This window comes from Taurulus bubalis, assembly GCF_910589615.1.
Source record: "Taurulus bubalis genome assembly, chromosome: 9".
In the NCBI taxonomy this organism is placed as follows: domain Eukaryota; kingdom Metazoa; phylum Chordata; class Actinopteri; order Perciformes; family Cottidae; genus Taurulus; species Taurulus bubalis.
Window position 1 is genome coordinate 16,176,477 of NC_136597.1, and position 11,972 is coordinate 16,188,448.

Genomic DNA, 11,972 nt, shown 5'->3' on the forward strand with positions numbered 1-11,972 from the left:
AAGATAAATGGTGGGTCTTGTTGCGGTGTTATTTCAAAATGTAATACTGGTACGGAGTGCTGATGTGACAGGCGCATGCAAGGTCAAATAGAATAAAACACAAGAAACGTCAAGATACACAAATCATGAAGCGTATTTAACTTTGTCTTTGATCTGTTTTCTATCAGTCAATGTTCTTCTAAATATTTCTCAGCAGAGGGCACTATTCTGCATTCAAATTCAGAGCATGCATGCTAAAATTAATTCACTCTCTAAATTTAATGGGAAGCGTAAATACATGTTCTGCCGGCACTGAGATGATATATTAGTATTACGTCATTCATATGAATTCATGGTGTCCTCATCTCCTCAATAAAACCGCTTATTATAACCTTTCCTGCAACCCACCACTTCCCGGTAAAGCTCCCCTTTTGTACATCACCAAGCAGTGTAGTCCACTTACTGTGACAGCCATTCGTTTTTTGTTTGCCTATTTTTGGAAACGGATTACATGACGTCTGTTGTAATCCAAATTTGAGCATTAAATAGTTTGTTTTCTTCCTATCTGAACATGCTTGTGTGTTTGTATGCTTGTGTTGTATATATATATATATATATATATATATATATATATATATATAATATATTTAATGATTGAAATACCAGACCATCTATAGAGGAGGTCTTATAGTCTCTAGATTTGTTGAGACACGTTATACATCTAAAACTTTATAATAAAGTGTGGTTGATGCTAGATAAGAGCATCCTATGTTTAATTTCCCTTCCTGCTCCATCACTGGGCGACAAGACAGGTCTCTGAGGGAAAACTGTCCAGGTAGCTGAATGCCCATCTGGGTGACTGTTTAGCTAACAACCAGGCTGGTAGTGAGCTCACTGGCTCTACTCTTGTTGTATCTCTGGATGACTATAGCTGTCTGACCGCATGATGCAACTCTCCTGGCATGACAGTGGGGCTGCATATGCACCATGTGGAGGGTATAGTCGCACCTGGCTGGCCGTTGAGAGACCATCACTCATAATTCCTGAACATTGAATGTGTAATTTCTCCCACTGGTTAATCAGCGACTACTTTATACACCTTCATCCACATTGCTACTTATTTTCTATTAGTTTGGAGTGTCCTGGTGTCCCCCATATGCTGGCTCCTTGTCCAGGTACATTGATTCTGAAGATGTGAGTGTCGGACCTGCCTTAAATCCATGCATACTCTCCCCTTCAAGTTCCACCAATCAGAAACTGAGTGACTGAGACTCCTGAAGATTTATGATCAATAAATAATGACACATTTCAATGAGGCACACACAGCTTTCCCTTCCTGTCACAAGGCTGCATTCCACACACGCTACTCAGGCGTACGCTTCAAAAACCAGACGCAGAAAAAGGAAGGTGTGTGTGTGTGTGTGTGTTGGGTTGCTGTCCTTTCACTGAGGCAACATTGAGAAAGGTAGTAAGTTTCTTTAAAAAAAACAGCTTTCTGTTGTGACCTGTCCCCCATAGGAGGAAAGCTACTTGCAATGTATGTCAGAGGACAAAAGAGGATGCAATTTATTCTACTCTCCTCTTGGTTCAGTTCAATATGAAGAAGGCAAACACAGAGAGGAAGCAGGGTGCAGCTGGTTCAAAGGCATTGGGATTCATCCAAAAGTGAACTGGAAAGAGAGCCAGGGAGGAAGGAGGGGGAGTTGGAGAAGGAAGAATGAGAAATAAAGAACAGAGAAAGATGCAGATTGAGTTAAAGGATAATTCCAGTTTATTAACTTGGGTCTTATTTGTTGTAATTTTTGCTAAGATTTACGAAAGTGGCAACATTGCTTGAAAAGAGGTCCAAACAGGCATTAAATACTAGAGGTCAGGTATAAGCAAACTCCCACGTTAGCTTTGGAAGTAGGGCCGCGACACTGATACTTCTCTCAATTAATTAATCAATTGATTTATCTATACACCCCAAACTGATGTCTAGTTTTGTCTAAAACACAAAGATGTTCACTGTATTACGTTAAAAGACAATGAAAAGTATCAAATCTGCATTTTTTGAGGAGCAAAAAATAATGGAGGTTTGGTATTTGTGTTTGACATCTTACTTAAGTGAATTATCAAAAGAGTTGCGGACAATTAATGTATTGACTGGTTGACTCGTTGTTTCACCTGTATATCCAAGAGAAAACCCAAAGTTGACAATACAATTATTACTCAAATTGTTAATTGTTCTGGTACAACTGTGGCCAACTGTACTTGTACTACATACTGTGAGGGGTTATCTTTGACATTTTGAGCACTCTGGTTTCTTAGAAATTACTTTGGTGAACATGAATCCTGGCTAAAAAAATTATAGCAAAATATAATAAAAGTGAACCATTGTGGTGAGGAAGAGAGAGCCGGGATTCTAGTAAGTGATGTCATTTTACATTTGCAAGTAAACCTCGGGTGTAGCACAGCTACACATCATCTCCATCCTTCACCAAGGTCAGCAGAGAGGCTGGAGCTCGGCCACGTTTTGTCAATGCTCTTCCAGAGGCTAACCGGTGCACTCAGCCCTTTGCAGCAACCCTCAGTATCAGCCAATGCCAACATATTAGGGGCTCAACACCTGGAGTGACCAAGAGGTGGTGGAGGGTAATGGTATCATTAGCAGATACCATGGAGACTTTCCTCAGCACCGATTTGTTCCCAAGGAACAATGTCAAACCCCATCTGCCAGGGAGGAGAGCCAAGGAAAAGAAACATTTACCTAATGATACGCCTAACACAAAGTCATCGCACATTTGTGGACCATTATTTAGAAGACAGAATGAGCAGCACACACTCCAAGAGACACCTCACTTACCTTCAGGACTGAAAAGCATGATTCAACTCATACTGTGTGGAATAATTCATTCAGACCTCTCCCACAAGCCAGGCAGAAAAGGTATTAATTTAATAAACCTGTAAAGAAAAACCCTGTCTGGAAGCAGAGTAAATGGCAGTGATGGATTACTCCAAGCTCAGAAACTTAATTTTAGGGAAATCACTTTAAACCTTGAATGCTGAGGACCTGAAGTATTTATGAGGAAGTGAGGCTGCTTCAGTGGTGGAGCAAGTCAAGGACGGACATCACCTTACTCTCTCCCAGGGTCACGGCATGTGCGGATCAAATAGGCAACACCTTGAGGGTAATGCATGAATATGTGAGTGCACAGGCAAACATTGCACTCATTCACGCACACACACTGTTAAGAGCAATGTGTGGAGGAAATGAGAAATGTAAGGTGTGGACAGGTTCATAAAGACATCCAACAGGCCAGCAGCTGCAGTTCTGAGGGAAGATCGAAGTGGTCTCGACAGCAGCGTAGAGCGAGGGGATTAGATCATGAGACCGATCAATAGTGGCCTCAGATGGAAGTGAAGGCATGCTGTACATGATGACAGCTGCAGCGGCCCTTGCACCCGAATGGCCAGACTCGACATAACTGACAGAGACATCAGGCAGAGTGACTGGCACAGAGGAAAGTGTCCAGTCGCTCTGTTGGGGCCCACTCACACAGACCGTACAGAGCGTTGGCTTCAGCCCCAGCTAAGTAACTCTCACTGAGGTGGGGCGCCTATCACAAGGTGCATCTCTTTCATTATACCCGTCTCCTGTAATTGAGATGCAATAAAATACAATGTAAACTCATTAGGTACCAGTTAAATGGAAATTAAATCAGAGAGGTGGTGCTCTGTTTGTGTGTTTGTGAGTTAAGAGATTGAGTGAGAGAAAACGGCAAGGCTGCAAAGGGTACAAATTAATTCAGAAGTAATGAGTCTCAAAGACTCTATCAACTCATCTGAGCTTATTGATTGAAACACACACACACACACACACACCCTGCAAACACCAACCTCTCCCTCAGAATGTTTGCAAAGGAAAGCCTAAAATAGTGACACTGCTGTGCAACGCCTCTAAATAATTGATTGCAACTCTTGATTGATGTCTTGATCACACATTTTCAACAGAGCACATTTTATTGGTGAAAACCTGTGGCAGCCCTCACGCAATTACATTTGCTTCCAAAATGATTAATCATGCTATTAATAAAAAAAAGATGTACATTATTTTTAGGGGGATTTCTTTTATCAAATTTGTCACTTCAATAAAGTAGTTACCATTTGGCCCATGCCCCTCTCATAATAAAGCAGCGGCTATATGTGACGCCTAATGCTCAAAACATCAATCACATTGATATATTTGAAGATTTATTGGAGGCTTGAATAGGTGAAAGTAGGACAAATTCAACACATATATAATGCGTAAACTATTATCATCTTGTGAGCCGTCATATTTATCGTGGGACCCCCAGAAGGATCCCAATCTGGCAAGTTAGGCCATCAAAAATGAGAACCTAATTTATTTATTTTTTACTACTAGTAGTACTAATAGTATTTATGTTCATGTTATAGATTATCTTGATAAGCTATGATCTTTCTCTGACTGTTTGCAAAGAACAACACTGGGACGTGCTTTTAAACTGAATGTATCCTCTTTGAAAGTGTAAGGGAAAATGTCAGATACTACTCAGGCAGCATTTTAAAATAATACTTGACTCAAGTTTTCTGTCGCCTATCAATTACTTTCTCTCTGTACTGATAACTGTATAGCCCTGTGGTTCCTCCGGTCCAAACTTCTACCAATTCCCACCAATCTGCTGAACTCAGCAGGCTCGGGCAGGGGAAAATGGACCACAACTGTGCACCTGCAGGCTATTGAACAGCATAGGTTGGAGGACTTCATCGCATTCAGGCAATTCAAACTCAACACAAAACTTGTTCCTTAACTTATTTCATACATTTGAAAGAGACATTTCTTTGAATCCCTGTATATGCATTTTTTTCACTAAAGAGCTTCTGTTTCTTGAAAAAGCATAGGTGGGGCATCTGCCTAGATTGCTTAAAAATTAAGACAAATGCCAGCATAACAACGGCTAAATCCTTTCCTGTGTAACCACTGCTGAGTCATCTGTGTTACCACAGCCAAAACAGGCAAGGACGCCCAGAGAGAGGAAAACCAGCTGAGCAATAAATATGCTGAACAAAGTGAAGTTATCATAGGTAATCAATTGCACATTTTAGTTCCACGTCTCATCGCTATTAATCTCTTACAGTCTCACGCCTGGGGATTTAGCAAACACTTTAGCTGTAAATTAACGAATCAAATGAAAAGGCTTAATCGATTACAGATGCCAATACACTAACTTTAGGGTTTAGCATTCCCTGAGAGTAATGGGCACATTTTTATTTCATTGTTTTACTTCTTTTAAAAATGCAGGTAGCTTTCGAGTATAACCAGCCCTTTCCATTGGTTTCCAAGTGCGATCAGCTATCATCGGTGCACTTCTTGCGTCCAACTCCATGGTACAACCTCGCAGAGGCAACTCTGAGCTGGTCTTCGCCAGAGAAATGGGCCTCAGATACTAAGCAAATGGAGATGGATGGGGCTCCATGTGCAGAGCGGCAGACAAGCTGTCCCTGATAAATGGGTTTTCACCAGGACACTTGATCTCTCTCGCTCTCAACCTAAAAAGCAATCTCACACTTTGCATGTCTGTGAATATTAACAAACCCTCAAACCCTGCACTCAAATGTCATCTATTGTGTCGCACATGGTGCCAGGCAAGAGAGCCAATTTGATGGAGAGGACTGTTCCTCTTTGGGTTTGAAATAGAGTCGGGGGGTGTGGGGAAGAAAAGCCTGTTCTTTTTCTGACATCCATCAACACAGAACAGGTAGCATAGCTGTGGTTTCAAAGCCCCATGAAATATTGCTGCTGCCAAGATTCATACTCAACTCTGGCAAAGGTCCATCGGTGCTATTTTCTACAGTCTAGATTTGTTATTCCATTATACTTACATCTTGAGTATTGTCAATCTGGGTGGGACTATGTGCATATTGACTGCTTTATTAATGCATTTTAGTGACTGTAGAACTTTATTTAATTAGGGAAGTCTGAGCATTGGTGAGTAATGTATTCAATAGACTGGCCTGGGCTCACTTGGGCGTATCTAATATCCAACATTTCACCAGACACTGGTTGTCACCATGCGACAAGGTACAGGGTCAATCCCACAATAACGTCCAACATGGACAGATAGGACACTCTTCAAATGAATCTATTTTCTTCTGATCTGCAGCTGACGGCTTTGTGAATGAAAGTGGTGAAGAGGGTCTTCCTTCTTCTATCCTTCTTTTTATCTCCTCCACCTCCCCTCTTTTCCAGTCAAAGCGGCAAGTTGACCCACATGAACCATCTGTCATTACAGCAGTGCCTCACACCTTTTAGCTTGGCCCCTGGAGATCAACAGCATGTGCTATTGCTGCTGTGGGAAGCAGGCTGGTCTGGAGATGATAACCCAGGACAACTGCAGCATGTGAAGCACGGGGACTCGAGACTGGGGCCAGGCAGGGAGATGCGATCAGGATTAAAGTGGAATAAAATCTCACCACAGCACCGTACTACTTTGTTCAGACCAGTCAAATTGAATTGCATTTACAAGTGCAGTGTTTAAAACATAAAACATTGATTTATCATTATCCTCTGAGTATGCTGTGGTCCACAACATATTCTGAAATGACTATAGAAGGGGGTTCCATCCATTATCTTTTCCATTATCTTTAACCGCTTTTCCTGTTCAGGGTTGCGGGGGTGCATCAATGTCAGCCGATCCCACCTGATATTGGGCAAAGGCAGAGTACACCCTGGACACCCTCGCCAGGCTATCGCAAGGCTGATGTATAGAGACAGACAACCATTCACGCTCACATTCAGTGTGTCTGTGGGAGGAAGCCGGAGAGGGCCCATCTAGCCCGGGAATCGAACCCCAACCCCTCTTGTGGTGCTGGCCACCAAACCACCATGCAGCCCTAGAAGCCAGAGAAGGGTTATTGGTGACATCCAAAACACATTTTTGTCAATTGAAAATAGCCAGTGATTAAAACAACAGTTTTAGCATATGCATATGCACACAATATGTTTCTTCTAAATTTGAAATAATTAAAAATTGTTTATGCTTTGCATACATACAAACAGCTATTGCCACTAACTATCCACTTAAAAAGCTGATATTCTGTAGTTTGACAAAACATTACTCATTATTTAAAAAGTCTGAGCTTTTAAATGATACAAATGAGACACTACTTAAGTGACCAAAGGTGAATGTGAATCCCATCCTAATCTTGGACTTTCCAGCAAGTTCTGGAGAAGATGGTACTGCCAAAATCTATTAATATTTCCATCCAACTCACTACTACACAGAATCTGCAAGGACTGCGTGTGCCCCTTGTAGACCGCAAGAACATCCACCTCCTACACAATCGCCCACGTTTCCTGATAAAGAGCTATGAGGAGCTGCTATGCAAGACTATATGCGCAACTCTGGTGTGTATTCTTCAGCTCATTTTTTCACAACCATATGTAACAATATCAAATCAATGCCTCACCATCGAAAGATCTCGTAATGATCTCTTACTTATCCCATCCTGAACAATGGTATGAAGCTATTCCTTTCACATTCACGCTTTTCCTTTCACCATGTCCAAATCCAAACCAACGCACTGACCAGAGGTCAATATAAACTTTACAAACTAAAGAATAATCATAGTAATGATCAAACTGAAATGAATGCTCACCTGCTCATGTATCTACAACCACAGCATAGAGTCACGACCACAAAATGAAATAACTAAATATATTTCTCAGGAATGTAAGTCATTGTAGCTTGAGAAAACCAACCTGCTAATCACCAAAACACAATCATTTACAAAAGTGCTAAAATTAGCCTGCGGTATGCAAAGGAGTCACCGTGATGACAAATTCAAATAAACGAGAGGAAAATAGTTTACAGAGCAAAGTAAATTACTCAGTTCATTGCCTTGCCATTAGGGCCTTTGTGTCATTCCTCTGATGTTACACACATGAGTCACAAAGGTAGCCAGATTCTGTGGCGACAGGCTGGCTGTTGCTCTTTTCAAGAGCGCTTCCAAATATGAATGTGTGTATGAAACTGTGATGACAGGTATGTCTTGGAATGCCTGTGACTTGAACATCGTGAATTCCAATCTAAAAAGCTCATTGAGAATAGTGCAACATTCACATGGGTGTCAGATTGCACATTGTTTTCACGAGTCTGCTTCCTGGACTCTGACGAAGGCGTTTCTTTGATAAGAATGAATGTTAACTTTTCATGATAAAAAAACATTGTCATTGTTGACTTGATGAATTCCTCAGAGACATGTCTCGACACTGCATGATTTTTCCACTGCAAGATGCCAAATTCCAGGTGACAAGGGTGTCACATGGTGCTGTGCGAGAGTGCCCACTGTGATGATAATTTGGCTGGGACGCCAGATCCTGCCCTCTGCTGTGGCATTGCTACGTGCACGTTTTCTGCCCTTTTTGTGAGCAAGACAAAGAGAAAGCTATGAAGTACTACGAGAGAGTGGGTGTTTGGGCCAGGACCCATCTGTCCCTGCCCTCAGTCCCACAGAGCCATCGGCCCGGACCGGGCCAGACCAGGCAAAGTCCAGCCGGACATGGTCAGCTGACACACCGGGGCTTGGATGGCGAAATGGCAATTGCTCTAATTAAGCTTATGCTGCTTGACGACTTTCTCTGCATGGATGCCAGCATCACAGCATGCCAAAGGGTTGTGAGTCACGCTTCCTGAGTGGAGAGCCACGGACACTTGCTACAGGGGTGCTCTAACAGGGGTGTGTCCTATCCTGAGAGTACTGAGCCTGCAGCATGGTGATAAGAAAACAACACAAACCCTGGACAAGCAGGCCTCATGAACAGAAACAGCACCGCCACAGGGCTCTGACATTTCAGGAAAGCTATGGTGCTAACAACACTCTTTGTTTTCTGCCAGAAATCCACATTGTGAACAGAAGCCTGTCTGGTAGTGAGAAATTGCTGTGTCATTGAGCTGAAATGAACACATCAGTGGAGACATTGTCCATTTAACATGGTGACACTAATAAATTCATTGCCAAATATCCTCGATTCTCGAACTCTAATATACAATGAGGGGTGATTTAATACGCCAGGTGTAATTACCATGTGCAATAACGAGCAAGGGGAGAGTGATGGCAGAGCTTTTCTCTGCCAGGGTAGATTATAGATTGTAGTAATTGCGATCTGCCTTAATTATGGATGTAGCACTTTCCAGCAACATCCCCAACACCATATTTCTAGTATCTTCTTAACTGTGATCAGGAACATCAATCAATATGTAATTACATTTTGGGCTTTTTAGGATATAAATTAATTATAGAAAGATTTCATTGATAATCATGCTACTCGTTTTATTACCAGCGTCGTCAAAATGAATGATGTTTGATATGCTTCAAACAATGAGAGAATTCATTTTTATGAGCTTCACATTCCTTTAATACAGTCCCTCTTTTTCTACTCGACCACACTAAAGTTGCTGTTTCAGGCTAACCAAACCCCTCACAACTAGAGATTGTTTTACTGACTTCTCATCAAACTATCGGGCAACAACAGAGAGTGAAGGATGCAGTCGGAGTGGATTTGTGGGACGTACCCCTCTCTGTTGTCCTCTTCATCTGGGTTGGAGATGAGCTGGGATCCAGCGAGGGATATGTCCAGGGCGGCCAAAGGCAAGTCCCTGTAGGCGAAGCCGGCCAGCTGGACAGGGGCCACGCACTGGTTGTCCTCCTCCACCTGCTGGGAGATCACCTCCAGATCTGATGCTCCGGCCTTGGGATGAGCCCTGAGGTACACACACACACACACACACACACACACACACACACACACACACACACACACACACACACACACACACACACACACACACACACACACCACAGCCAGAGCGGCATCAGAGTCATGTATGATTTGTGAGTCTCATGTTTAACTTAGTATACTTCAGCTAGTTTTATTTTTTTCTGCATGTTGTCACCCTGTGTAGTGGTGTTAAGTCTTCTGCAAAGACAAAGGAAGTGCAAGGTTGTACGGAAGTGTGCTGTTTATTTGAATTAACCAGTGCATCTGCTTGGAAAATGCTCCAGGTAGCAGAGTGTGATAATAACTACTGGGACTATGCTTCATTTTGATGAATGAAAACACAAACATGGTGTGAAAGTCCTTGTTTGCAGTGTTTTCTGGCACCCTCAACAAGGGCACATTTACCTGGCAAAGGATAACAAGCTGATCTACATTTCTAATTGCAAAGTATGAAGTGAAGTCTCAAGCCACAGTAAATATGGAAATGAACATTCTATAAATATGGACCTATTAACATTTTTTTTAATCGTTTCTTAACGACTTAAATGATGAATCATGTACTTTACATTCTTCATTGATGTTTAGAATGATTGCTATTCATCACGACAGACTGAAACTCACACATGAAACTTGCTTGAGATGAATGATTTACTACAATGAACAAGTTGGTGCATTTGCCTTTTTGCCAGCAGTTACCATTTTAAAAAACTCTCCCTGTTGTTGTTGTACTCAAGGATCCTCCAACAACGGATATTTCAGAAATTGTGGTCAACCAAACTGACACGCGTTTTACAACATTCATTCTACATCATTTGGGTTTCTATAAACAGTGTGTGATCAGCTCATTATTTCCAGGTACAATAAGAACTAATACAATGACAAAAGAATGGCATTAATGGAAACCAATGGCTGCTTGAAATCAATTTAAAATTGTGTCCAAACATGCAAAACTAGCAGCATCATCCTCCGACCAAATCTTGCTTTAAATGGTATAAATGACATTGCAGTGCTAAAAAAAAGCCTTGTTTTTTCCATTGTGATATATCCACTGTATTTTCTTTATGAGGTTTGTTATATTCAACAGAACCAGATAAAGTGTCACTTTATCTGCCATTGAGGTCCTGAAACTTAAATGTGTAATGAGGGAGAGATCCTTCAAGCTCAGCCAATAGCGGACAAGGAGAAGTCACCCTGGAACAGGAGTCTCAAACGGCTTGGCAGCTGTCCCAGTGCAGCCAGTGTGGTGACATCAATAACTTTAGTGCTTAACAGTGGAGGAAGGCATTGATTACAAGACAGGGGGAACAAAGGCCATTGGCTTGGTGAATTCTACAACTTCTGTGCTGGAGGTGAAACTGAGTGGGAGGAGACAGTTAGTAAAGATCACTGAGCAGACCCACCTTCCTGTTAAATGTTAATGTAGGGAGGCCTGGAAAGGAAAATAGGTTGTTTCCTTACTTCTTGACTAATAGTGGTTTAATAGACTCTCTTGAAAGGTTATTTTGTTATTCTCACATAAAACCAAGAATCACTTGAACTATATCAACTTAAAAAGGCACAATAGGCCCATGAAACACAAACTCTTATTCTTGTGTCCTCCCCACATTAAATGCCTTGACCTTCCTTTTTTCGCTGTGCGTATCCTGCTAGATGTGTTGTTTAGCTTGAGGGTCAAACGGCCATATATTTACATGCTCGCCACAAAACACCTGCGCACCTCAGTGTTATCTGTGGTCTTGGCACCTCTGACCAACCGCAACAAGGACGCTAATCCGTCATGACAGACACAAACTGTTCAGTGCATCAAAATCACATTTCCAGACAATCACAGAATGGGCCAGGAGCCATTATGTGCAGAGCCCAGTGGAGTGGCTGGTTGCCATCCTGGGGAGGGAGTGGAGGCTTCACATCTGAACACCCTGCTCCCTTCAACAATGCAGGCAAGGACAGCCAGTAGCATGCCAAGGGCTGGGATCTTTTCAGAGGCATGTGATATTAGCAGCGCCAAGAGGCAGCAAAAAGGTTAACATAGAGCATGCATGGCTTGAGGGGAAATCTCACACCCATACAGAATAAGAGCAAAGGCTCATCATGAAGCCCAAAAGGGTAACACAAATTGTGCTTCTACACTAGCTAATGTTACTAAATGCTGGTCTGGTTTTATTTTACATGGTATTGTTATCACAGCCACGTCAGGCTGTAACTGCACTAA

At 42.1% G+C, this 11,972-nt stretch overlaps 1 protein-coding gene across 1 annotated transcript in view; it reads right to left on the reverse strand.

Annotated features, from left to right (window-relative positions):
- tmem266 (transmembrane protein 266) overlaps nt 1-9,864 on the reverse strand; it is a gene marked incomplete at both ends in the record, with an annotated part of 17,925 nt that extends 8,061 nt beyond the window's left edge. Inside the window, 2 exons of the mRNA XM_079223333.1 lie at nt 9,555-9,743; nt 9,839-9,864. Coding sequence (XP_079079459.1) covers nt 9,555-9,743; nt 9,839-9,864 — 215 coding nt within the window. The remainder of the gene's footprint in view (nt 1-9,554; nt 9,744-9,838) is intronic.
- Nucleotides 9,865-11,972: the final 2,108 nt, after the last annotated feature.